We start from the raw sequence: 26,417 nt of genomic DNA, 5'->3' as shown, positions 1-26,417 counted from the left end.
GAAAAAGATGTTTCTATCAGCTGGATCCCTAGGGAGTTGCATGGAGCAGAATTTCTTGCCAACTCGGTGGGAATTGTAGTGTGAGTGAGAAATTCACTTTTGTTGAATCAAGTCACTGAGATTTGGGATTGTTTGTTAGTACAACATAACATAGCCTCATGGGGCTAACATACTGTGATGGACCAAAGGATAAAGGAATCCTAGATAGGGGCACTTGGAGGGCTCAGTGAGTAGAGCATGCGACTCTTGATCTCAGGGTTGTGAGTTTGAGTCCCACATGTGGCAAAGGGTTTACTTAAAATTAAAAAAAAAAAGAATCTTAGATGTATCTACGGCCTAACCTATATGCCCTTGAGTGAGCAGACTAAATTATACTATCTCTAAGGTCCCTTCAGCTCTGAAAACTCTGATAGTGCAATAACACAAAGCAATCTCATGGGAGTAACAAAGAAATGTCACCTTTTGTTTAAAGAATAAGATAAAATTTCAGTTATATCAAACCATCTCAGAGAATGAATTCAGCCAGAATAATTTTTAGGACACTTTTCTTGGCTGTAGAGGCAGACAGCGGATTTCCAACTCTGTTGGGACTGTACATAATGGTAAAGATATATAGGGTCTAAGTAATGGGTTAAGAAGCTTTCCTAGGAGCAAAGCAATTAGGATTTAGGCATGAACTTTGTAGCCTCTTTAGGCTCACAGGTCTTTTGCTTAATTTCTAGTGCTCATGAATATTGCACAAAGGTGAATTTCTCTGATAACCAGGCTCCAGTTATACAGGGTGTTAGTGTATTTCTCTACAGCAAACCCAGCAACACAGATCCATAGTTACGTGGCTAATATGTACTTGACAGTTTGAGAGATACTTTGTAGGCCATTTGCAAAAACGAACATTATGGAAAGAACTGAAATAATTCGCTCCTCGTGATGCTTCAGTGAGGCAATATAGCATCATGATGAAGCGTGTTAGGTTCTGGAACAAAACTGTCTGTGTTCGGATTCCAATTTCACCCCTGAAAACTGTGAACGTGGGCAAGTAAATGAACCTCTTGGTGTCTCCATTTTCTCATTTTTAAATTGCAGGTAATCAAAGGGATGTGTTAAATGCCTAAAAAAGTTGCCGACACATAGTAAGCCCTCAGTAAAGATTAGACTTGTAGCGATTATTTTTTTCAGTCCTTTTAATATATTTACTGTATCCGTCAGGGTTCTCCAGAGACACAGAATCAATAAGAAAGATTTGTTATAAAGGGTTGGTTCATGTGACTGTGGAGGCTGAGAAGTCTTACACCCTATGGTCTGCATGCTAGAGGCCCAGGAAAGCCGGTGGTGTAGTTCCAGCCTGCACTGGGAGGCATGGGAACCAAGAACCCATGGTCTAAATCCTTGTCCAAGTTCAAAGGCTGGGGAACCACGAGCGTGAATGTCTGAGGGCAGGAGAGGGTGTCTGTCACAGCTCAAGCAGAAAGCTAAGTAGTCCTTCCTCCCCCTTGCTGTTCTATACAGTCTCTCAACAGATTGGATGATGCCCACCTACATTAGTTTGGGGGGGGGGGGGAGGGGGGTAGTTCTTTACCCAGTCTCCTGATTCAAATCCCAATCTTTTCCAGGAACATCCTCACAGACGTATCCATAAATAATGTTTTACCAGCTATCTGGGAATCCCTTGGCCCAGTCAAGTTGACACATAAAACTAACCATCACAGGGACACCTGGGTGGCTCAGTCAGTTAAGCATCTGACTCTTGATTTTGGCTCAGGTCATGATCTTACGGCTCGTGACTGCTAGACCTGCATCGGGCTTTGGGCTGACAGCGCAGAGCCTGCTTGGGATTCTCTCTCTCTCCCTCTCTCTCTGCCCCTCCCCGCCAAAGTAAATAAATAAACTTAAAAAACAAAAGATGCTCTCTTTCTCTCTCTCTCTGCCCTTTCTCTGCTTTCACGTGCACACTCTCTCTTTAAAAAAAAAAGAAAGAAAGAAAGAAAAGAAAGGGAAAAAAAAAACAACTAACCATCACATTTACTATTATTGATATCATGTAAGAGCTGCAAAGAATATAAGAGTATCCTTTGATTAATTTATTAATTTTTCATTGGTCACTGTGTTAGCCAGGGTTTTCCAGAGAAACAGAACGAATACGATGTATAGAGAGATTTATTTTAGGGAATCAGTTCACGCGACTATGGAGGCCGGCAAGTCTAAAATCTGCAGGGCCTGGAAGGCAGGATGGAGATCCAGGGAGGAGCTAATGAGACAGTTGTAACCTTCAGGTCACCAGGCGGAAGACCTAGAAAAGAGCTAAGTTCGAGTCTAGAGGCCACCGGCTGCAGAGTGCCCTTTTGCTCAAGAGTGGGCAGTCTTTCGTGCTATTCAGGCCTTCGACTAATTGGATGAGGCCCACCCACATAATGGAGGATAATAGGTTTTATTCCAAATCTACCAACTTAAATGCTAATCTCATCCAAAAACCACCACAGAAGCATCTAGAATAATATTTGGCCATATATCTGGGCAATGTGGCCCAGCCAATTTGATGTACAGAATTAACCATTATAGTCAAACATACAATTTTTCCTTACCGGGCCAATCATTTCAATTGGTGGCTTGAACCTAGACCTAGAATTTCCTGATGGGAACTCACCACTTGCAATCCTTCCCTCCTTTCCACTTGTACATTGATGATGGGAGTTTCCTTCTTCATAAAGAATGAGGCAGCAGAGAAACAGGGTCTTTCTGGCCCAAACAGCTCCTTCTCCCCCCTGCCATGGGGTATGGGATTTCAGGCAGCCATCTGGCTTTGGCAGTCTGGATTAATGTCTCCCCCCGCCTAAAAATAGCAGCCAACAGTATTTGCCTGCCTAGTTCCTAGTGTGAACCACGGAGGTACATTATGCTTAAGAAATAGCTCTTTTAAAGGAACTTATTCAGAATTTCCCCATCACTGATTCATTGGACAAATTCTTACTGAATTCTTACTATGTGGATGGCACAGGCTTGGGCTGGGAATATTCAAGGACGAATTAAACAGATACAGATTTTACACGTCAAAATCAGTTACAATGAAAAAGATTTGATTACGTCTTCTGGCTTCCTAGAACACTGACTTCATTTGGTCACGCACAATTCTTACGTTTCTTTGCATCGATGCTATATCCTTCAAAGAAATTTGATGAAGGTAAAGGTTGGCTACTCCCCACCTCCTCGCTCTCAGCTTGCTCATATTGAAAGCAAGTCTCAGGATGCCTGGGTGGCTCAGTCAGTTGAGCATCTGAACTTTGGCTCAGGTCGTGATCTCATGGTTCGTGAGTTTAAGCCCCACGTTGGGCTCTGTGTTGACAGCTCAGAGCCTGGAGCCTGTTTCAGATTCTGTGTCTCTCTCTCTCTCTGCCCCTCCCCTGCTCAAGTTCTGTCTCTCAAAAAAAAAAAAAAAAAAAAAAAAAAAAGTTGAAAAAAAATAAAAAAAAAAAAAGAAAGCAACTCTCCCACATTTTTTTGATTAAAAAAATTTTTTTAATGTTTATTTATTTTTGAGAGAGGGAGAGAGAGCATGTGGGGGGGCGAAGGGCAGAGAGGGAGGGAGACGAGGATCCTAAGCAGGCTCTGCACTGACAGCAGAGAGCCTATGTGGGGCTCGAACTCACTAACTGTGAGATCATGACCTGAGCCAAAGCTGGACTCTTAACCTACTGAGACACCCGGGTGCCCCTCTCACATTTATTTTTAAAAACACTCATGGCAAGCAGACCCAAAGAGGTTTATGCAGGCTATTTGTGGAGGTCTCCAGAGCCCCACCTTTCTGTCCTGGTAGGTGCCCTAACGGCAGGCATGAATGATTCCTTCGAAGCCGATGTGATAACATTCCAGAAGCAAGATCCTAGTCCCTGTTAGTAGGCATCAGGCAATTACAAATCAAAGGCTGGACAGGGGACTGCAGGGGATCAAGCTCCAAGCCCCATCTCTCAAGGTTTAAGTTCCAGCCTCCCTGAGACTCTTGCATACTTTTCCTGCAAGGTAGAGAGGGTTTCTGAACGATGTTGGCTGACCTACATAGCTCGAAGATCTTCAAGTTCACCAGTTTAAGCCCACTTCTAACATCTACTGCGCTAGTCACTGGGCCACTACGTTCACCAACAAAAACCCACTGCTGACATCTGGTATATTAAGTAGCATGGCGTGGCTTGTTGATCTAGAACAGTTAACAGCAGAGCTTGGAGTAGCCCCTTCAGTAAGTTTGAACTTCCTGATTTGAGCAAGAGTGGATGTGCCATCGTAGACTGTGAGCTCCTGATCAGCACCTTGGTCGAGCAGAACCCCGGTAGCATGAGTCCCTCTCGGGGTACCTTGAAGCCTTTCTAGGTAAATAAACAGGCATAACAATAACAAATTGGAGTTTCACACTACCGAATTCTTCTGTGTCCAATATTCCCCATGAGTTCTCAAAATTGCTAAATTAGAATGTTTTACTCCACGTTTCTGAGATGGAGTTCGAAGCAGAAGGACAATGAAGGTGTTCATATTACACTCGCTGGAATACTAGTCCAAGAGCCGAGCTGACTTTCTAGGCAAAGCCCGACCTGGTGGTTCGTTGTGGGGAACGTCTTGTCTCTAAGTCTGGTCCTCCAGTAGAAGGTCTAAGCACTGTATCTTATTTATCAATTCACTTAGGTCAAAGCACAGGGGAATACTCACGCTAACCAAAACCAGATGTCTGCTATCTAGATTATGTCTTTTGTGTGAATCTATATATCCAAGGATCTGAATTACCCTGTGGCACTAGAAATAGAACAGACAACTAGACGGTCCTACGTAGCTGATTTATGGCAGTCTGATGAGTGTTCCACTCCTCGTGACAGTAAATCCCAGCCTTCTGTGGTCTGATGAAACGGAGCCCCCAGAAAAGGGCTTCGTCTCATCAATTCTTATTATTTCTTTCACTGATTCTAGGATTCATACCTTTACCGTCTTTCGTTGAAATCTCAGACTGCACGAACTATGGTAATCGCCCTTTTATATTTTTCTCCATTCAGACTTCTACCTTTCCAGAGTCACTTCACTGCATATTGCAATTTGCAGTATATACATATTGCACTGTATATGTTGCAAAGTTGCCAGGCTGTGTTGGCAGGCATGCAGACCCACTATGGTCAGTTGGCCAGACCCAGGAGACTTCCCGAATTTCCCTCGGCAGCAAGGTCACAAACCTTCTTGCAGGTGGACTGACTTCGGCAGACGGCTAAGCCCTACCATCTTTTTTTTCACATTTTTACTGATCTCCCTTTTAAACATCTAGACCAGCTCCAAATAGAGGATATCCTCTATCACAGCACTCAAGGACATTTGGCAGTAAGATCCAAATTCCACATCAAGACTGCTCCTGCCCAGCTCCCATCATACTTCCCATCTTGGTTTTCAGCTCTAGCCACGTGACGAACACTTACCAATGGATTTTTACAAGAGTGGATATGCTATGTCATTGCAGCAAAATTTAAGACATAAAAATGATCCAGTCTCAGGAGGTTTTCCATAAAGGATTTAGTAGTATAATATTGTCCTGGCTAAAGACCTGGCCATTTCCTTTCCCAACCCTTTATTTAAGACCTTGGGTTATGGATGAAGCACAACATAAAACAAGTTTACCTAACAGAGCCTGCACCACATAATCACAGATTACAGCTGGTGATAAAAGAAAAATAAGCACTTTACATATGATGACTCCAGAAAGAATTTAAATTACAAACCTAACCTGAAAACTCTTGGCTTTTATTAGACTACAGGACCGATAATATCCAAGTGGAATATATAAATTACTATGTTTAGAGTCAGCACTTGACTCGTAATCAAATCCTCATGCTGTTTAATCTGAGATGTTATCACTCTTAATAATTGGTGGGTGATATTTTCATATAAACACACATTACATTTATACCCGTTTCAAAGAAGCATTTGAAAAGTTAAAATCATGTCGCAAGGAACACAAAGTTAAAAACTTTAACTTAAAAAGTAAACTTAACTATTAACTTAAAAAGTAAAAATTATTTTAGCTTATAAGACATTTCACCTTTTTAAAAATGGAAAACTTTAATTTTTTTTTTTTTTAACGCTTATTTATTTTTGAGACAGAGCATGAATCGGGGAGGGTCAGAGAGAGGGAGACACAGAATCCAAAACAGGATCCAGGCTCTGAGCAGTCAGCACAGAGCCCGACGCGGGGCTTGAACTCACGGACCACGAGATCACGACCTGAGCCGAAGTCGGACGCCTAACCGACTGAGCCACCCAGGCGCCCGGAAAATGGAAAACTTTAAACAGTGTATTCCTTAGCTATGGTTTAGAAAGGAGGGACCCGCTTTGTTACAGGCCTGGTTAGGATCTGTTTTACCATGTGCTGCTTGAGCCGTGTGCTTTTCTTCCTTTATAGATTGCTCCCAACCATCCTGAGAAAGGTTGATTAGCCAGTTTTTACTGGTGAGAAAAAAGAGGCTTGGAGATGCTGAATCAATTTTCCAATCTTCTAAAGCAGCTAAATTTCACAGGATTTATTTATTTTTAATGTTTACTCCAGAGCTCGTGAGCTTTCCACCAAAAACCATCAATTAATTCATCCTGCGATTCAAGAGCCTGGATTTAGTATGACAAATGCTTTGACAGGGCCAACCCCAGTTGTTTATAGGTGAGAACATGATCTGAAATGACCAGTTTTATAAGGCAGAACGCCTGAGAGGTAAACGTAGGTAACTGACAACAAGAGAAGTGCTTAGGTAGTTAATAGTTTCAAAAACAATCCTGCTCATAACTTGGTCTCCCAGACACTGAAATCTGAAACTCTTTGATATGCTCTAGCAAGGCTTGAAACAAAGAAGTTTTGTTCAGTCCATGTTTTCGTGGGATGGTGTAACTATGTCCGTATCAGCCAACAAATGCTGCACAGAGCTGACCAATGACTCATGAAGTGAGATGTCCCTCTTCAGTTTCAAAATGCTCACTTTGAATTGCATTAACGGAAGCGGCCAACAGCTTGTCACGGTCTTTTCACCACCTTAGCCCAGTCCTAACCAGATTACATTTTTTTTTAAACAACAGATTTCTAAGTTTTTTTTTTTCCTTTGAGATAATACGTTTTATTTTTTAATATAATTTATTGACAAATTGGTTTCCATACAACACCCAATGCTCAAGACAAAGCATGAGAGGGGGAGGGGCAGAGAGAGAGAGAGAGAGAGAGAGAGAGAGAGAAAGGGAAACATAGAATCCGAAGCAGGCTCCAAGCTCAGAGCAGTCAGCACAGAGCCCGAATTGGGACTAGAACCCATGAACCGTGAGATCATGACCTGAGCGGAAGTCAGACGCTTAACCCACTGAGACACCCAAGGTGCCCCTAACCAATTTACATTTTTAATTTTACCTTTTAGAATTTTTATGTGCACTGTGATAAAAAAAATCACTTAAGATAATTATAGATTTATACATTTCTCTCTTTTAATATACTTTTTGATTATGATGAAATTTCCCTCAAGAGACTTAGAAGTTAGATTTTGAAAATTAAAACCTACATAAAATAAAAGTAACACTTTCTCTCTTCACCTTCTCAAAGGAAAACAAAACTTTACAGAAGATCATGTTGGCATTGGTTGCGGTTAATTTTTTAGTCGTCTTCGGATTGGGGCCTTCGGTCTTTATCTTTAAATACAAGAGCAGTGTTAATGCTACCTAATTTCCTTTTTGTAGTTTGAGCTGCCAATATCAAACTTACTTTGTTTTCACATGATTATGAGAGAAAATATTGTTTTCCTGTAGCCCATGTGTTGAAATGGAAATCTAGTCTACTTAGCTCTAAAACTAGCAAATGACATACTATGACATTAGAAACGATGTATCACCATTGTCAACACGTAATTTAGAATAACGGATGAACACCAGCGTGACCATTAAGCAGTTTCTCTTACGATTTTAGACACTTTGCAACAATAAATTCCACACGACACTTCATCGCTTAAAACCTAACGCCGGAATTCTGACCTTCATACTAAGTAGGAATGTAGGCTGTTGAATGTGTGCAAAGAATTTTTTGTCCACGAACGCCTACGTCTGTGGTCAAGTGGCAGGTGTAGGCAATTCATCAGGCAGCCCTCTTCCTTCTTATTAAGGCACTGCTCCGGGCGCCCGAGGGTCCTTAGGTCCCGAGCATGGCTATTTGTCGTCCGCCGGGAGGGCGCCTTTTGGCGCAGGGTGGACGGCCACGGAGGCGACGGTCGCCGATTTTCGTTCGAACGTCGCGTGGGGAGGGGTGTTCGTGTGAAAAGAAAGGCGCTCGGGAGAAGGGGCGGCAAGGAGAGGAGGGGGTGTGGTGGGATGCTGCAGGGGCGGCTAGACGGGTCCAGCTTTTCCGGGGACACTTCTGCGGCGGCCTGGCGGTGGGCGCCCGGGGCACTGGGCGCCGGGTCGGGAAGCCCAGAGTCAGACGCGCGGTGCCAGCCGCCCGGGCCCCTCCGCGCAGGCGCCGCCCATTCCCGCGCTCCGCCCGCCCCCAGGGGTCGCCATGGCAACGGACGCGGGGTTCCGGACTCCGACTCCCCCGAGCCCCCAGCTTCGCGGGAGGCGGCCGGCTGAGCCGCGGGCTCCGATGGCGGGCAAGGGCGACACGCCCGAGACCGAGGAGTGCTGGAAGATCCTCGAGAGCCTCGAGTCGACTCTTGAGCAATGCCGGTTCAGCCCCAGGTGACCCGCGCGAGCCGCAGCGCCACCCCTCGTCCGCGCGCCCCTTTCCCGCGCCTCCGCGCCCGCGCCCCGGGCCACGGCCCTGCTGGTCTGATTTCTTAAGTGTATTCACTAAACTGAGAGCACGGGTTCTGGAGCCAGAGGGCCGGAGTTCAAATCCTGCGACCCACTGCAGGGCCCCTGAGTTGGGCGAGTCACCTAAAAACTCTGTCTCAGTCACCTGCTGGGAAAGCAGCCGGGGTGGTGCCGAGCAGCACCTACTTCATAGCCCACAGTGAACATGAAATGGGTACGTGTGGGTAACGTGTTTAGAAGTGTGCCATACATATATATATACATAGTACCCTGTAGGTGTTTGCCAATATTCTAGTTATTTCTTGATGTTTTCTTTACGTCTCCTCCCTCCTGTGACCCTTTGCCCCCCACCCCCACCCCCCCCCGCCACATTTTGTTTGGATAACATAGAGCTGATGTATCTGAGAAAATGTATTTTTCTTTCTGAAATCAGTAAGTGGCCGGCACTAGGTTAGCTACCGTGTGCAAGCACTTAAAATTCTCCAAGTCAGGGGTCTCACGGTGCCAGGTGGGCGGCTTAGAGGCAAGTCCCACACACTGAGGCTCCGGAGTGAGAAGAAAGGGCGAGCACCGTACTCGCCCGATGGTGGGGACTGACCCAGTGAGCCGGTGCTGCTTAAGTGGGTGCGTGTTCGATCAGGTTTTTTTGGTGGTTGTGAAAGTCACATATTGCCGGTGGCACGTAATAAGCACCATGGGCACAGTGTCTAACCTGTTCGGCTTGTTTACTGCTAGGAATGACTTCCTGCCTGGGCATTGCGTGGCGTGTGGCTCTCCCACAAAACACACCGGCCCCGCTCAGCGGACAAGGTGACGTACCAGGTGCCCAGGGCATGCTTGGGGCCCAAACAAAGGAGCCGCTGATGCCCACGTGAATTCCTCTTCACCCCGAGTGCCAGGGGGACCGGGTTGGTGCTCTGGTAGAAGAGGCTGGAGTGCTGTCTGCCATCCTGGGTTTAGGGCACAGGTTGGCAGCGGGCAAGCAGCAGCCTCCGCCTCCTCTGGAGCCCCGCCTTTCTAGTCAGGAAACCGATGATGAGCCAGCAAACTAGACGATAAATAAGTTAGCCTGTAAGCCCTGAGGACGGGATAGCAGGGAGGGAGCAGAGGAGCTAGTGTATGGAGTGGGGAAGCGGATGGTAATTTTAGACACTGATGAAGTTTTAGGGTGATGGGGGCTTGGTTGGTAGGGTCCGGAGCCAACAACCAAGAAAGAATTTTGGAAGATGTCTTTGGTGCAAAAAAGTGATTTTATCGAAGCGCAGGGACAGGACCCGTGGGCAGGACGAGCTGCGCTGCAGGTGTGGGGGGTGACCATTTGGTGGAAGGGGGGAGATAAAGTCTAGAGGGAGTTTCGGAAGAGAATTTCACATGCTAAAGACTTACTGGAGGCCTAGCTGTTGTCAAGCTAAGGTGGGTTTTCCCTCTAGCAAAGCATTAACATTAAGACTCCTGGACTTTTAGGCTGTTGATGGGATTGCCTTGATTGCCCTTTTCTCGTAAACAGTTTAGCCACTTGTGGGTTGTTTTTGTTTGTTTGTTTTTTTGTTTTTTTTTTTTGGTCCTTTCCTGTTTTGGGGTAGCTTGGAGTATCCAAGGAATTACATGTCTCACCTCCGGGGGCGGGGGTGCTGTGAGCCTGTACTTTGCCTCCAGCTTGCCCCACACTCCCTCATCAACACTGTGGTCAAGGAAAGCTTCTCAGAGATGACACTGGAGTGAAGAAATGCAGGCTGGGGGTGGGGGGACCATCCTGATCTCTCAGGGGACAAAGTGTTCCGGGCAAAGCACAGGAAGCCGGAAGGGGTGGGGCTGGGTGTCTGGGGCCCAGCCAGGACCCCTGTGTGCCTGCAGCAGAGAGAGGGGAGCGCAGTGGAGAGGAGGTCAGACGTAAGGGGGACAGTGCCAGATGGTGGTGCGGGACCTGGATCATCAGAAGGACCTCAGCTTTGACTTTCAGTAAGGTATCAGATGTGATTTTCAGCACCGCCAAGCAATTCAAATGTCAGCACTGACTGAGTGTCCTACACTTTAACTCAGTGCTGACACTGCTACCTAGAGACGGCCTCAGACACCACAGGTCAAGGGCTCAGTCCCACCAGCCTGCTCTCCCCCACCCCACTTCAGGTGCCAGTTGCAAATCCAGGTTGTTACCTGTGCTTCTGACCATTCAGCCTTAAGTGAGCGCTTCCCCTAACTCCCTCTGTGGGTTCAATTAATTTGCTAGAGCCACTCCTAGAACTCAGGGTAGTAAAGGAGACAAATACATACATGACCAGATAAAGAGACACATAGGGTGAGGTCTTGAAGGGGCCAGAGCACAGAAACTTCTCTCCCCATGGAGTTTGGAGTGTGCCACCCTCCTGGCACCTGGCTGTGTTCTTGTTCATCAACCCAGAAGCTCGCTGAGCCTTGTAGTTCAGAGATTTTTATGGAGGCTTCATTACAGAGGCCCAATTGATTGAAATCATTGGCTTCTGGTGATTGGGTCTACCTCCAGCCCCTTCAGAGAGAGGTCTGGTCATGGGACTGACAGGTTCCACCCTCTAATTGTGGTTGGTTTCCCTTGCAACCAGCCTCCATCCTTAGGGGCTTTTCACAAGCCCCCTTAGGAACATCAACTAAGGTGTGGTTCAAAGGAGTTTGTTATGAATTACAAAAGACACACAGTTGACCTTTTTCCACATTGAAGCTATTTCAGGAACTGAGGTCAAGAGACCAAATATAACAAAAGATGATCCTATTGCCCTTGTCATTCAAGAAATTCCAAGGGTCTTGGGAGCTTTGAGGCCGGAACCTTGGATGAAGACCAAAATATATATTTCTTATAAATCACACTGTCAAAGATGGGAAGCCATTGCGGGGTGGGGGTGGGGTGGGGATTGGAACAGAGAAACAATTTCATATGATTAATCTTTCAACTGGATTACTCTGGCTGCTGTTTTGATAATAGATTATAATGAAGATAAGGGCAGAAACGGGTAGACCAGTTAGGTGGTATGGGGGGGAAAATCATTTTGCCTTTACCTTTCTGTGTTCTCAGATGAGACCAACCCCATAATAAAAGATAGATTAACAGGAAAAAACAAACAAACAGAAGTTTAATAGGGCGTATGCCTCTTGTATACATACACGAGAGATACCCAGGAAAACTGAGTAACTCCTCGAAATGGCCCAGCCAGCACCTTAAATACCATCACCTAAACACAAAAGATGGAGGTTGGGTAGAGGGGAAGAGTGAGTTATGGGAGATATTCAGGAAAAGCACAGTAAACAAAAGCATGGCTGTTATGCAGATTTAAATTGGCGCCTTCTCATTGGTAAGCTTCTCCTGTGATTTACTCATCCTTTTCTTCCTGGTCTGGAGAGGAAGACACTTCCAAATGGCAATATTTGTAAATGTAAATTTATAAAATATATTATGTAATATATGTAATATAAATATAAAGAATATGATATATTCTTTATAAATGTAAATTTACAGAAGGATAACTTCTGCTTTGTTTTCAGAGCTTCTCTCAGTTCTCAGAATAATTGACTCACAATAATCCTCGTGCCAAAGAGGCATACTTTGAGGTACCATATTCTGCTTCTCTTCAAGTCTGATGTCCAGAAGAGAGGTCCAGGCTGGCTACATCAATTTGGGAGTAATTAGCACAGAGACAGAGAGGCTGGAGGACTTGGTGAGATCACCTAGGAAGTGGGCATAACCGAGAGAAGTCTCTTTGAGCCTGGGCTACATCATAGTTGTGTATTCTTGGAGGAAAGAAAGAGGGAAGCAATGTTTTTCTTATTTCAAATTGAACAGTACGCCACGGTGAAAGTTTAGCATGCCGAATGTCATCTTCTTCGACTAATTCATTAATGAGCATTTGTTAGGGTAGTCTATTCTGGGATTCAGTGAGAAGTATCATTGCATTCTATTAATAAATATTCATGGGTCTGTTTTCTATAATAAATTTACATGTTAATTTTGTATCTAGTTTATTAAAAAAAACACAATCGTCATCTTTCCAAGATTGTATTTTATGCACAACAATCAAGCCATTATTCAGAAGTTGAATTGCTGAGACTATAAATAAGGACTGTGTAGGAACCACTTAGCTAATTTGTTGTGATGTGGGTTTCCATTCTAGGCACGGGGGCTGCCATTTAAAATTAGAGACATTTGGAATGTGATGGGAAACTGAAGAATGAACCGTCATGTTTCACTTAGATCCTGAATGAGCCAGATCTTTCTGAGTCGATTATACAAAAATTTAAGACTCGAGAGACCTTGGAGCCGTGAGCCTGTTCCCACTAGGGATGGAGAATTGGAATCTGTCACTTCAGGCTTATGATTCTAGAGGAGTTATTTCCTCTCTTCAAATCCTGGTTTCTACATCTTCAAAACAAGAAAGTCAGTATCTCTCTTATGAAATTATTGGGAGGATAACCTGAAGGGAAAATGTGCGTGTTAATGCATATATCTTAACAACCACACGGGACAAGTTAAGCACTCAATACATAGTGCTTAATATAATTTTTAGATGCTCTGTAGGAGGTATCTATAGAATTTTTGGACTTGATTTTAAAGCATCGTATTGTAGTATTATAACATTATAGCACCAGAAGGAATAACTGAAAACGTTATGCCAAATATGTAAATCATATCCTGAAAATATATGTATTGGAGGTGTTTTAAAAATACTTTTAACTTATTTTTACCAGCGTCATTGGCATGTAATTGACATGTAACATTATATATGCATAATAACTACCCACATTCCATAAACCTACTGTCCACAAAAGATTTTTTGCTTAAAATGGAAAAGAAAGAACATACATGTTCAAGCTTAATGAAAAATGAAGTCGAATAATAAAAAAGAGCTACTTGGCACCAGGGAGGGTAAAAGATTGCATTTCTAGACTGGAGGATGAAGCACTGAGGTCTGTGAAATGTGCAGCATTGTAGAATATAAACAAGTTAAGTCATTGTTCGTATTTATTATATCACTGTAGGACTCGGGATCTAGACAAGAGGGAGAAACCTTGCCAGTATTTGAATGGGGGAATATTTCCCGTTCCTTATTAAATTTTAAGTATTTTAACTAGTAAAAGTACGAGAAGTGAGAGGATTCATTTTCCGAAATACCAAATAAAAGCCGTGCTGTCTAGTTAACAATAGATTTACAACCTATTGGAAAAGATGTACGAACCCCCCACCCCCAAATGGAGTCCCAAACCCCTAGACACTTCACCTCCTTGGTTCTTCTTCCCTCTCCATCTTGCAGGCTTATTTTTGTGGGCTTTGCAATGAGCATGCACCAAAGAACTGAAGTCTCTGTGGCTCCTCAAGGAATGTACTTTGGGGCTTACATGGGCGTGGGGCGGGGGGTGCTGGGTAAGGCTGTAACGTCTGTAGTACTCAGCCAATGGGGAGTCAGGGGAGGAACTTGCACGCTAGGAGATAAATTGCCTGCTGTAACTGCCTGTCTGTCAGACACCCGCTCTTGCAAGAATGTTGACTAAAGCCTTGCCTCGCTGTGCCTGAGTCTCCATGTCCCTCCTTTGATGGGGCTTATTTCCCACAAAAAAGGCAGTAACGTTGGTAAAAGAAGACTTTAAGCAGTATCCTCACAGCAATCGAAGAATGGAGCTGTGATCCCAAGGGCAGAGGGAGAGTAAAAAAGAAAGGAACTAAGAATTTAGAAGACCCACACTTCCACCCCGTCCCGGTCCAAAGCGGATGTTCGGACCTTTTGGGAGAGAGCATGGCTGGTGGCAGAGAAACTTGTGAGAGTGGTGGCGAGTGGCCAAGAGACTTGGGGGAAGATGTAGGCAGGCTGAGGTTCTTCACCCAGCTGGGAGATCCACATCTTCATTCCTGAAGGTCCTGAGTTCTGAAAAAATAACTTTCCCAGGGTGCCTGGCTGGCTCAATCAGTGGAGTCTGTGACTCTTGATCTCAGGTTTGTGAGTTTGAGCCCCATGTTGGATGTAGAGATTATTTAAAATCTTAAAAAAATAAATAAATAACTTTCCCTCTACCCTTCTAGGCAGGTTCTTGGCTGAGACCCCTGTAGGAAAAGACAGATTACTAGTAGAAAAACAAAGAGAAGTTTAATAACATGTATACCTCCTGTATGCATGGACGATACCCCAGCAAATTTAGTAACCCCCCAAATGGCCCAAGCTACCACTTTAAATACCATCTCCACCTAAGGACAAAAGAAGATGTTGGAGGGTGAAGAGGGAGCCAGTTGTGGGAGGTTACCTAGCAAAGCACAGTAAAGGAGGGTATGGTTGTTATGCAGATTTAAGTCCTTGCCTTGTTAAATTTCTACAGATTTAGTCTTCCTTCTCTTGCTGGTACAGCTTGGGAGACACCTTTACAAATGGAGATAACCCTCATAAATGTACATGTCCCTTACAAAAGGGCAATTTATGCTCTGTTTTCAGAGCTTCTGTCCCTGCTGGTCCTCAAAAATAACTCGCTCAAGATAATCCTTATACCAAAGAGGCATGCTTTGGGGTGGCAAATTCTGCTCCCGTTCAGCATGGAAATGCTAAAAAGTACCCCAGAGAATCCCCTGGGTTCCAAACGTAGCCTTCCCTGACTCCATTGTGTACCAACAACCCCCTTAACCCCTTTGTAATCAGAATCAACCATTTCAGCCAGACCCCATTCTCTCCAATTTGGTTCAAGGGCAAAAGGATAGCGAAGTGGCCAGGTAACCGTTCAATTAAATCTCACCTAACCCGCTGGAATTATTGTTGTGTTTCTGGGTGGAAGTAATCACCCCCTGAAAATGAAGACCTCCAAGCCGGCAGATCGTCAAGTTGCTGGGACAGGAAGCAGTACTTTAAGGAGTGGGTTACGAGGTATCCTAGTGAGAGGAGCCACTTTACTTCTGTCTCTCGGTTCCTGGACCCGTGGCTGTGGGAATGAGAGCACCACGTGCTGATTCAAAGCATATACTGTATCGTGTAAGACAGAAACACATCCTCGCATGGGTTTGTGTCTCAGATGCCGTAATGGAATCTGCAGTAAGCTATTTTACCCTTCCATTAGGCCAGCCACTACTGGGTGATGGGATATGTGATCAGACCAATCATTTCCATGGGCATGAGCCCATGGCTCCACTTCTGCTGTGAAACGAGTACCTTCTGATAGAAGTGCTTGTGTGCACCATGTCATGATGGCGGATAAGGCCTTCTGTGATGGATGGTGGTTCTGGCAGATGCATTATGACCAGGGAATGCAAATCCGTGTGCAGAATGCGTTTATGTCTATCCCAGGGAGGATGATGGAAGAGGTTCAGCGTTATCAAGCTGGTACCCGCCCCCCTGGTTAACGCTGCCATGTTAGGAACTCAGGATTGGTGTGTGTTGTTGGCTGAGTAGGCACTCAGTGCTTGCAGCAGCCAGGCCATCCTCCGTAAGGGGAAGTCCGTGTCATTGAACTCCATCCCTGCCACCATAGCCATTTCGTTCAAGGGCCATCGAGCGAGCGCTGGGTTGGTTGCAGAAACTAACCAGCTGCTATCCCCAAAGGATGTCATTTTGCCTCCTTGATCACTGGATACTTTCTCTGCGGTAGATTCCCTTTTGTGAGCATTCACATGGGGCACAAGTATCATTATAGCCTGGGCCTGTTCTTCAACGTTCATCCACAGAACTCTTCCCCAGACTTTCTTGTCACCAATTTCTCAGTCTTCTTCCTACCAAGTTCCTGACCATTATCCACTTAACACTTGAACAACAGAACATAAATTGATACAGATACGCAATCCTGGCTGTCTCTCATCCAGAAAAAGTAAACAACCAAATGTACTGCATGAAAGTCTATTCAGTGGAAGGATTTTCCCTCATGGCTGTCCTTCACGGTCACCTCTGAGCAGGGCTGTGGGACTAAAGGTATCCCCCTTCTGACGGCAGCACCCTCTGTTAACCAGGCTTGAGTTCTTCTTCCTCAATCAACTGATGATACGGAACTGCCCATGAGGCCGTAGCCGTGGACTGAGGGGGAAGAGGCGATGCAGCGCGAGCCACATGCTCCCTGTAAGTGTCGTCCCTTCTCCTTGAGCCTGGACTCTTACATGTCCCTTCCATCTTATGAGACTGAAGCTGCCTATGCCCAATTTTACGGTTTGGTGGGTCAGATCAAACCCAGTTTGTCATGGGAAACTCAGGCCTGCTGACTCACGGTTACGTATTCAGTCTTTTCCAGGCTCCTTAGCAAGCCAGGGCTGTTTCTCAAAAGGATAATAGTCATCTGTACAAGAAGGCATAAGATTTGCTCTGAAATCCTAGAGGTCTCTGCTGTGATGTTCTTAGTGGTGCTTGCCACAGGGTCACAGATCATCCCCGTTTGTCATAGGCACTCATGAGAGCCATTTTATGTGCTGGATCATAACATCCAAGTGGAAAAGCAGCTTGCACTACAGCCGAGATTCTTTTATTCTGGGCTCCCATAAAAACTGGCAGCCTTACCTGTGACTTGGGAAATGGGTTGAAGTAGCATATACAAATGTGGTATATGTCGCTTCCAAAGTCACACTTCATGGTTCATTAAGGCCTAAAATATTGACAGTTCTTCCTGGTTGAAGGTGGGGAAATTTGAGCTTGCTTGAAGAATGCATATGACTTTTAAAAAATCATTTACTTTGGGGGCGCCTGGATGGCTCCGTCTGTTAAACATCTGACTCTTGATCTCAGCTCCGGTCTTGATATCTCTCTTTCTCTCTCTCTCTCTCTCTCTTTTTTAATAAGTTTATTTATTTATTTTGAGAGAGACAGAGACAGCACAAATTAGAGGGGAGCAGAGAGAAAGGGACAGAGAGAATCCCAAGCCGGCTCCATGCTGCCAGCACAGAGCCTGATGCAGGGCTAGAAAACACGAAACCATGAGATCATGACCTAAACTGAAACCAAGAGTTGGACGCTCAACTGACTGAGTCTTGATCTCTCGGTCATGAGTTCAAACCCCCGCCCCCTCACCCCCGTTGGGCTCCATGCTGGACATGAAACCTACTTTAAAAAAAAGATTAGTCTGAAATTACTTTGGATCTACAGAAAAGTCGCCAGAACAGAACTAAGATCTTTCATATCCCCTTCACTGAGATTCTTCAATTCTTAACATTTTACCATATTTGTTTTTCCTCTCTCCCTGCTTCCTCTTCCTCCTTGTCCCCTCCCTTTGTACACATTCACATATATAAAAACTCATACACTCATTATTGTTAGTCTTTTTCAAACATTTTGAGAGTAACTCTAGAATTGGTGCCCACCACTGCTAGGTATTATGGTACGATTTTCCTAAAATGGATATTCTCCTATATAACTAGCACACAGCTCTCAAAATCAGGAAGCCGACGTTAGCCCAGCACTACAACGAGCCCCTTCAAGTTGTGCCAGTGTACTAACAATAACTTTTTCCTTTTTTGTTCAAGATCCTGTCTACGTATGTGTTGTGTTTAGCTATCCTGGCCTTTCAGGCACATTCAGTGTGGAAGAGTTCCTTAGCCTCTCCCTGGCGTTTATGTCCTTGACACTTTTAAAAAGTATTGACTTCAGATTTTGTAGGATGACCAGCTCTATCTGATGTTTTCTTGTAACCAGACTCAGGTTATGCATTCTTGGCAGGAATGCCCCAGAAATGGAGATATGCTCTTTCCAGGGCATCAACTTCAGTGGGCAAATGTCATTCAGTCTGTTTCCCCATTGGGGCTTTAACTTTGACCTTGTTGGGTTGGTGTTTGCCAGGGTTCTGTATCATAAATTTGCCATTCTTTCCTTTGTAATAAATTATTATTATTTCCTTTGTAATTAAATTATTATATATTGGCTCAGCCAGTTAGGCGTCCCGCTCTTGATTTCGGCTCAAGTTATGATCTCAAAATTTGTGAGACTGAGCCCCGTGTTGGACTCTACGGAACACAGCCTGCTTGGGATTCTCTCTCTCCCTCGCTCTCTGGCCCTCCCCCATGTGTACGTGCTCTCTCTAAATAAATAAATAAGCATTAGAAAAATTTTATTTTGTGAGTAGGTATTACAAAATCTCCTTCCCCCCCCTTGCTTCACTGAGATATATTTGACACTTGACATTATGTACGTTTAAGATGTATAATGTGATGATTTGGTATACGTATGTATTATAAAGTGGTTACTGCAATAAAGTTAGTTAAAACATCCATCACCTCACATAATTACTTGCGTGTGTGTGTGAGGACATTTAATATTCACTGTCTTAGCAACTTTCAAATATACAATACAGTACTGTTGACTGTAATCACTATGCTGTACATTAGATCCCAGAACTTCCTTCTCTTAAAATTGGGAGTTTGACTAACATCTCTCCATTTCCCCACCCTTCAGCCTCTGCAACCACCATTCCTTTCTCTGTTTCTGTGAGTTTGGCTCTTTTAGATTCCACATATAAATGAGATCATACAGTATTTGTCTTCCTCTGTCTATCTTATTTTACGTAGTATAATGGCCTCAGTGTTCATCTATGCTGTCACACAAATGGCAGAGTTACCCTTTTTTATGGTGGAATAATATTCCATCGTATATAAACATTATATTTTCTTTATCCACTTATCCATTAATCGGCACTTAGGTTGTTTCCATCTCTTGGCTATTTTGAATAATGTTTCAGTGAACGTGGGGTCTAGATACTGAGATAATGAACTCATTTCCTTTGGATATATACCCAGAAGTGGGATTGCTAGTACATAAGGTAGTTCTATTTTTAAGTTTTTGAAACAATTTCTTAAATTTTGATTAAGAAAAATTCTCTTAATCAAAATTCCGCTGACCAGCCTTACCTGTCACTGATGACTCCCACCTTAATGAGTCGCCTCTGCGGGGGTTGCCAAATGCTGGTTCCCTAGTTTCATCATTCTTTTTTACATCCATTACATTAATGTACCCAAGTCTCCCGATCATTCTGGCTCTGCGATGCTGTTCCTGTTTCTCACACTACCCTACATTCTTGGCTACTGGGCCTACTGGCCTTTTCCCCTGCATGGCTTCCAACCTTTCTCATGGGGAAATTGACTCTTGTCATTGACCACGATGTTGATTCCTCCACTCTTGCGAGGGAAGGGAATGGAAGGAAAAGGAAGCTGGAAAAGATAGTGACTACATATGGTTTCAATAGGTGAAACTGTGGGGAGACTGTATCTTAGACTATGGGTACTACCAAGGTACAGATGTATTTTGAGAACATTTAATAGGTGACCATGGTACATAGTGTATATGCAATGAGAGATGAGTTAATCGCTGCCTCAGAATATATAACATATTTTTGTTCACTTGTTTACTGGTTGTCTTTCCCTTTAGAATGTAAGTTCCGTGAGAACAAAGACTTTGCCTTGTCCACTCCTATTATCTTTGGTGCCCAAAACAGGGTCCAGCAAAAAGTAGGTACTCAGTTATGCTTTGTTAAATGTGTGAAGCTCAGACAAGTAGTTTGCACCCATATTTTGAAGGTCAGAATAAGAAGACTGTATTTAATTCTCTTTGACAAGGGAAGACTGTCAAAGTCTTTTATAGCAGGATAGTGAAACAACCAAGGTTTTCGTAAAATACCTCTAGGGATAATGGGAATGATAGATTAGAAAGAGAGAAATTTGGAGGCCTGTAGTAATTTTAGGAAACATTTATTATCTATATTTTATGGGATGCTTACTTAGAAGTAAAATGATTTTGTTTTTATATCATGTTTTAAAAGATTTCAGGGGCACCTGGGTGGCTCAGTAGGTTAAGTATCGGACTTTGGCTCTGATCACGATCTCACGGTTCGTGAATTCGAGCCGCCCCCCCCCCCCCGCCCCCCCTTCGGGCTCTGTGCTGACAGCTCGGAGCCTGGAGCCTGCTTGGAATTCTGTGTCTCCCTCTCTCTCTGCCCCTCCCCCGCTCATGCTCTTGTGTGTCTCTCTCTCTCAAAAATAAACATTAAAAAAATTAAAAAAATTCTTATCATAGATAATAACATTCATCCATTTCTATAGTGTAGTATACCGAATTTTAACATAATATACTGAATTTATACATAAATATACTGAATTTTAACATAATATACTGAATTTATACATAAATATACAGTATATACATAAATATACTGAATTTTAACATAATAATTACAACTTGGTGGTTTTCACAAATTATTTTCAAAAATGGTTGTAAATGTCAGGTAGACAAAGCTTTAAATATTGGTGATCTTTTTAGTTAATTGCTATATCTTAGTCATAAAAAAATTCGATACAGAGGTGTGTGGCTGGTTCAGTCAGAAGAACATGCACCTCTTGATCTCAGGGTCATGAGTTTGAGCCCCATGTTGGGTGTAGAGATTACTTAAATAAAAAACTTTTTAAAAATAAAATAAATATAAAAAATTCAATACAAGAAGCATTTATTGAGAGGATTTATGGGTCAGGTACCTGTCAAGGACTCTGTAGTGTTTGAGATCTTACCCTACTTATAAGCTAACAAGTTTGCTTGTTTCATGGCTGTCAGCAGAAGACACAAGACTCCTGGGTCAAAGACAAAGGACTTTATCATCATTGCAAAAGCACTGTCCAGACTTTCATGCTTATTTCCGATGATTTGCCATGCCCCTGCAGTGCCATGAGGCTAACACTGAAGACCCGTCACAGATACCTATATACACAGCGTGTTGCATTAAAGGAGGGGATCCCTGAGCTCGCCACTCTTTATAGTAAACAGTATCAGCCTACTTCTTGGCAGAGGAAAGGCATTACCTCATCCTTCAAGATTGCTCACTGCAAACTCAACTCTGAGGAATGGCCTGCGGAAAGAGTGGTCAGGATTTTGCATTCTTGGCATATGCAGAAAGAATGTACAGGGACACTCAGGGACCAAGGAGATGGCCTCTTCCAATAGTACTGTGTTAGTGCGAAAAAGATACAGATTCCTAAAATGAAATTAGGCCAAATCTAAAATACAATTTTCTGTGGAAAAACACTGAAAATATGAATTGGAACTGAGGTGTACAACATTACCGGTGCTCCCTCCCCATCTGGATAACACTACTGATGAGATTTGTCATCAGTCTGATATTGATGAGTGTGCAGAAGATGAGTTGAAAATTTAGTGGGAGTAGTTGAAAATCATTATATTAAGTGCTTAAAAATTTATGAATTTAAATTTCACCTTTCTTGGTTGAATAGTACTAGACTACAATGGTTTTTTCCAAACGTGATGAAAAAATGATACTTCAGACCATAATAATGATAGTAACAATTGCCATCACCACACCAATAGCAGTGAACATTTTGAAAAAAAGTGAACTTTTTTTTTTTAATGTTTATTAATTTTTGAGAGAGAGACAGAGTGTGAGCAGGGGAGGGTCAGAGAGAGAGGGAGACACAGCATCTGAAGCAAGCTCCGAGCTAGCAACACAGAGCCCCGTGCGAGGCTCGAACCCACGAACCGTGAGATCATGACCTCAGCCAAAGTCGGATACTTAACCCACTGAGTCACCCAGGAGCCCCAGCAGTTAACATTTCTTAAGGGCTTACTATGTGACATGCATCATTCAAAGTGCTTCTGGGTATTAACACACTAATCCTGACAATAACTGTATGAAATAGGCACTATTTTTTTTTCATAAGAAGAAATTAAGGCCCAGAAAGTTAGGTAATTTACATCATATCACATAGCTAGAATACCAGGAAGCGTTCAGCCACGATTAACAGAAACTCTCAACAATTGGTGCGTTTATTATATGATGCAGGAAGACCAGAGGTATGGCGGGCTTTAGAGCTAGTTGATTCAATGGCTAAACAAAGTCATCAGCGAAAATTACTTGTTTTTTTTTAACAGCTCACCATTCATGTACGAGCTTTGCCCTCTGACTGCCCCCACTTGTGGTCACCAGATGGCCGTGGCACTTCTTGGCATCGCTTCCACGCAAGGCAGTGTTCGGTCACAGAGGAAAACTCTCCCCTGGTGCCCTGTCGGTGTCAGAGTGTAAAAAGCTTTCCCACAAGCCCCCAACATATCTTTCCTCGGGTCATTCTTGCCAGAAGCAAGTTCCACACCCTCCCCTAAAACATCTGTCCAGAAGAATGGGATCTCTGTGATGGAGACAAGACAAGAGTTACCCTCGACAGTGGAAATATGATCACCCTGCCCTGATTTCTGTGGGAGATACATGTGAGACTCTGCCAGCAAATAAGGAGGGAAAGGGTTGCAGGGGGGTGCTCCCAGCAGGGTCAGCTGGTCAGCAGACAACGGAAGATAGAAGCACTCTGTCTTCTTCGGGGTCTGCCCTGAAAAGTCTGGTGATTCTCCTTGGGCTTTCGTGGCTTTCTTTGTTGAGCTGACATTTTAGAAGCTGGTAGTTGTGGTAAGTTTGATCACATTGACGGAGTGAATCCAGAAAATTGGCTTTCTTTTTACTGTTTACGATAGCCATCATTCAAGGTCGGTAGGAAGAGTTTACAAATACTTAAACTCCTTGCCTACTCAGATTTCTCAAGAAACGGAGTCTGAAAATCAAATACAGTATGGTGGTGTCATAATCCCAAAGAAGAATCCTCAAATTGTTTGGTTCTGGGAACTGTGATCATTCCTGGGGACCTCAAAGAGCTTTGGTTGATGCCTATTATTCATGGTAACCGTATTAGAATTTTACAAGGAGAAGTGAAGAATATACATATATTAATTCATTGAAAATAATGGTAAACCAATTCTATGTTAAAGTAAATAACACAGGGGAGCCTGGGTGGCTCAGTCGGTTGGGCGTCCGACTTCGGCTCAGGTCATGATCTCGCTGTCCGTGAGTTCGAGCCCCGCGTCGGGCTCTGGGCTGATGGCTCAGAGCCTGGAGCCTGCTTCGGATTCTGTGTCTCCCTCTCTCTCTGCCCCTCCCCCGTTCATGCTCTGTCTCTCTCTGTCTCAAAAATAAATAAAACGTTAAAAAAAATTTTTTTTAATAAAATAAAAAAAAGTAAATAACACAGTTTAAAGAAAAATGAACTTGATTTTTGAAAACAAGAACTTTAATGAGTATAGTGTCATTGCTTTACATTTTTGCAAACCTTTTCAGTGCCCGGCTTCGTGGGGTAGCTGAATTCTCATATCTGCTTCTACATTCATGTCTTATGCTCACATAACCTGTAGCTTCTGAAAACTCCACTGAACGCTTGGGAGAGCGTGATGGTGGAAAAGGAAAATAAAATTTTAATGCTATCGGGGTGCCAGGGTGGCTCATTTGGTCGAGCGTCTGGCTTGATTTCGGCTCAGGTCATGATCCCATCCATGGTCGTGGAATCCAGCCCCGTGTGGAATCCAGTCCTGCCAGAGCATGGAGCCTGCTCAAGATTCTCTCTCCCTCTCCCTCTCCCCTGCTTGTGCACTCTTTCTCTCTTAAAAAAAAAAAAAAAATCTTAATACTATTATGAAAATAATTTTGACCTTGTGGACTCCCTGGAAGGGTGTCCTGGAACTCCAGGGGTCCTCGGGCCACATTTCAAGAACCCCTGTCTCAAAGTATTTTTGCTTGTATGCCTGTGTATAATTTATAATGGGTTTAAGCAGTAGCACAGGTAAAACGGTAGATAGGATATTAAAAGGAGGCTCAAATTGATCATAACTCAGAGAATGGAATTAAGATGAGTACCAGTAGAGCAATATGCCCAGTGCAAGGAATCTGATAATCCAGCAGAGTCCTGGTGAAAACCCCAAATCATGAGCAGCTAATTCAGAACTTTCCTCACCCCACAGGTCCCTTTGAATCTTTAAAATATAATATGATTTGGGGCACCTGGGTGGCTGAGTCGGTTAAGCATCCAAATCTTGATTTTGGCTCAGGTCATGATCTCACGGTTCGTGGGTTCGAGGCCCCATCAGGCTCTATGCTGACAGTGCGGAACCTCTTTGAGATTCTTTCTCTCCCTGTCTCTTTGCCCTGCCCCACACATGCTCGCTCTCTCTCTCTCAAACTAGGTAGACTTTAAAAATATGTATAACATGATTTACACAAAAATACGTGGAATAACACACATGTTAAAGGAAATACCTATTCTATAAAGCACTTTTAATCTCCGTTTATTTTTTCCAGACTTAAAATTTCCGATGATTTGAAGATTGGCTTTTTCAGCACAGACCATGCTACTCAAACAGATTCCAATGAAATTTTGCCGTTGAAAGAGTTGAGTTCATCTACAGAGAAGCTAGTTCAGGTAAAGCTGGATTTATTTAGAAACTTCTGAGATTATTTTAGGTGTTGTTTACCTTTATGTCTCTTTCCTTCACAGAATGGAAATGAGTAAAAAATTTTAAATATTAGCATCTTTTACAAGCTGAATTGGATGAGAGCTGTATTTTTTTAAATAATTTGTATACACTACTGCTTGTATTTACATCATGCGCATATATGTTTTGCGAAGTGTGTTGTTACTCTCCTTGAAATTCTTTTGACATCTGTGAACATTTTCTATTTATGATACCTTCCAAGATCAGACGAGATCGTGCGTTTTCAGGCTGGTATGGCCGTAGACTATTTATGATACCTTTTAAAAATTGTAAAATACTTTTTGTGTGTAGAAAAATGTGGCGAATACTACAATGAATAACTTGGGTTACCCATCATACAGCTTTGTCGAATCTTGACATTCCATCATATTTCCTCTGGATCTTTCTTGATTGTTAAGAAACAGCACATTTCATACACATCGGATATCAAGAGTTATTAAGGTCCCTAATCAATAAAACTGTCACACGGGATAGCATACAACTATAAATACTCTTGTGTCCTTGTTTCTGTTTTTTCACTCAACAATATAACTTGAAAATCATTCCATATTGATACATAGTTTCCTTGCCTATTTCAAAAGTACATCATATCATAAAATGTGCATCATTTATTTAACTATCCCTCTATTAATGGACGTTTTGGTCATCTTAAATCTTCTACTGCGATGAATAATTCTGTACATACTCATAAGCCAGCAAATTTGTGGCATAAATTTAAAAGTGGAATTTCTGAGTCAGAGGATGTATCCATTAGTCACTTTGAAGGATATTGCCAAATTGCCCTACACGGAGATTGTACCAATTTACACCCCAACTCATAACTTTTGAAAGTTATTTTCTTACATACTTGCTAATTTATTGTCTTTCCTAATGCCTTCAGAACGGTTTTATAACTTCATTTCCTGTGCAGTTTGGCGCGTCCGAATGACTGACTTCTGGTCAGTAGAATTAGGTGGAAATATTATGTGGCAACTTTGGGGAACCTTCCTTAGTGAACAGTTCATGTGCACTCATTTTGTGCATTTTGTACTTCACTCCTCCCTCCACCTCTTCTCCCTCCCTCCCTTCCTTCCTCCTTCCCACTTTCCTTCCCTTCCTTTCCTTCTTTTCCTTATTTCTGTGCCTAGAACAGGGGTGCTAACGTTTGTACCGTGATTTTGAGGCAGTGCATGCAGCGGAGTGATAGAATGGGAGGGACTTGTGTCATTTTCACCACTGATTGCCCACATCAATTTCCAGTGAAAGAGAAATAATTTCTCATTGACACTTCTGTTATTTGGAGTTCTAAGATATAACTGAACCAAATTCTGACACAATATGCTTAAATCAGATTAAGAGTGTTTCCTCTATTTTTAATTA

General features: G+C 43.2%; 1 protein-coding gene across 2 annotated transcripts in view; it reads left to right on the top strand.

Annotated features, from left to right (window-relative positions):
• The first annotated feature begins 8,536 nt into the window (after positions 1–8,536).
• The window catches only part of CB4H10orf67 (chromosome B4 C10orf67 homolog), a 160,536-nt gene continuing 142,655 nt past the window's right edge, over positions 8,537–26,417 (top strand). Inside the window, exons 1-2 of one of the 2 annotated variants that reach the window (XM_042945106.1) lie at positions 8,537–8,715; positions 24,865–24,985. In XM_042945106.1, coding sequence (XP_042801040.1) covers positions 8,537–8,715; positions 24,865–24,985 — 300 coding nt within the window. The remainder of the gene's footprint in view (positions 8,716–24,864; positions 24,986–26,417) is intronic. The other variant, XM_042945107.1, reaches the window with a different exon arrangement.

This window comes from Panthera leo, chromosome B4, assembly GCF_018350215.1.
Source record: "Panthera leo isolate Ple1 chromosome B4, P.leo_Ple1_pat1.1, whole genome shotgun sequence".
Lineage (NCBI taxonomy): Eukaryota > Metazoa > Chordata > Mammalia > Carnivora > Felidae > Panthera > Panthera leo.
Note: the sequence above shows the minus strand (reverse complement) of the source record. Positions and strands in the feature narration are given on the sequence as shown.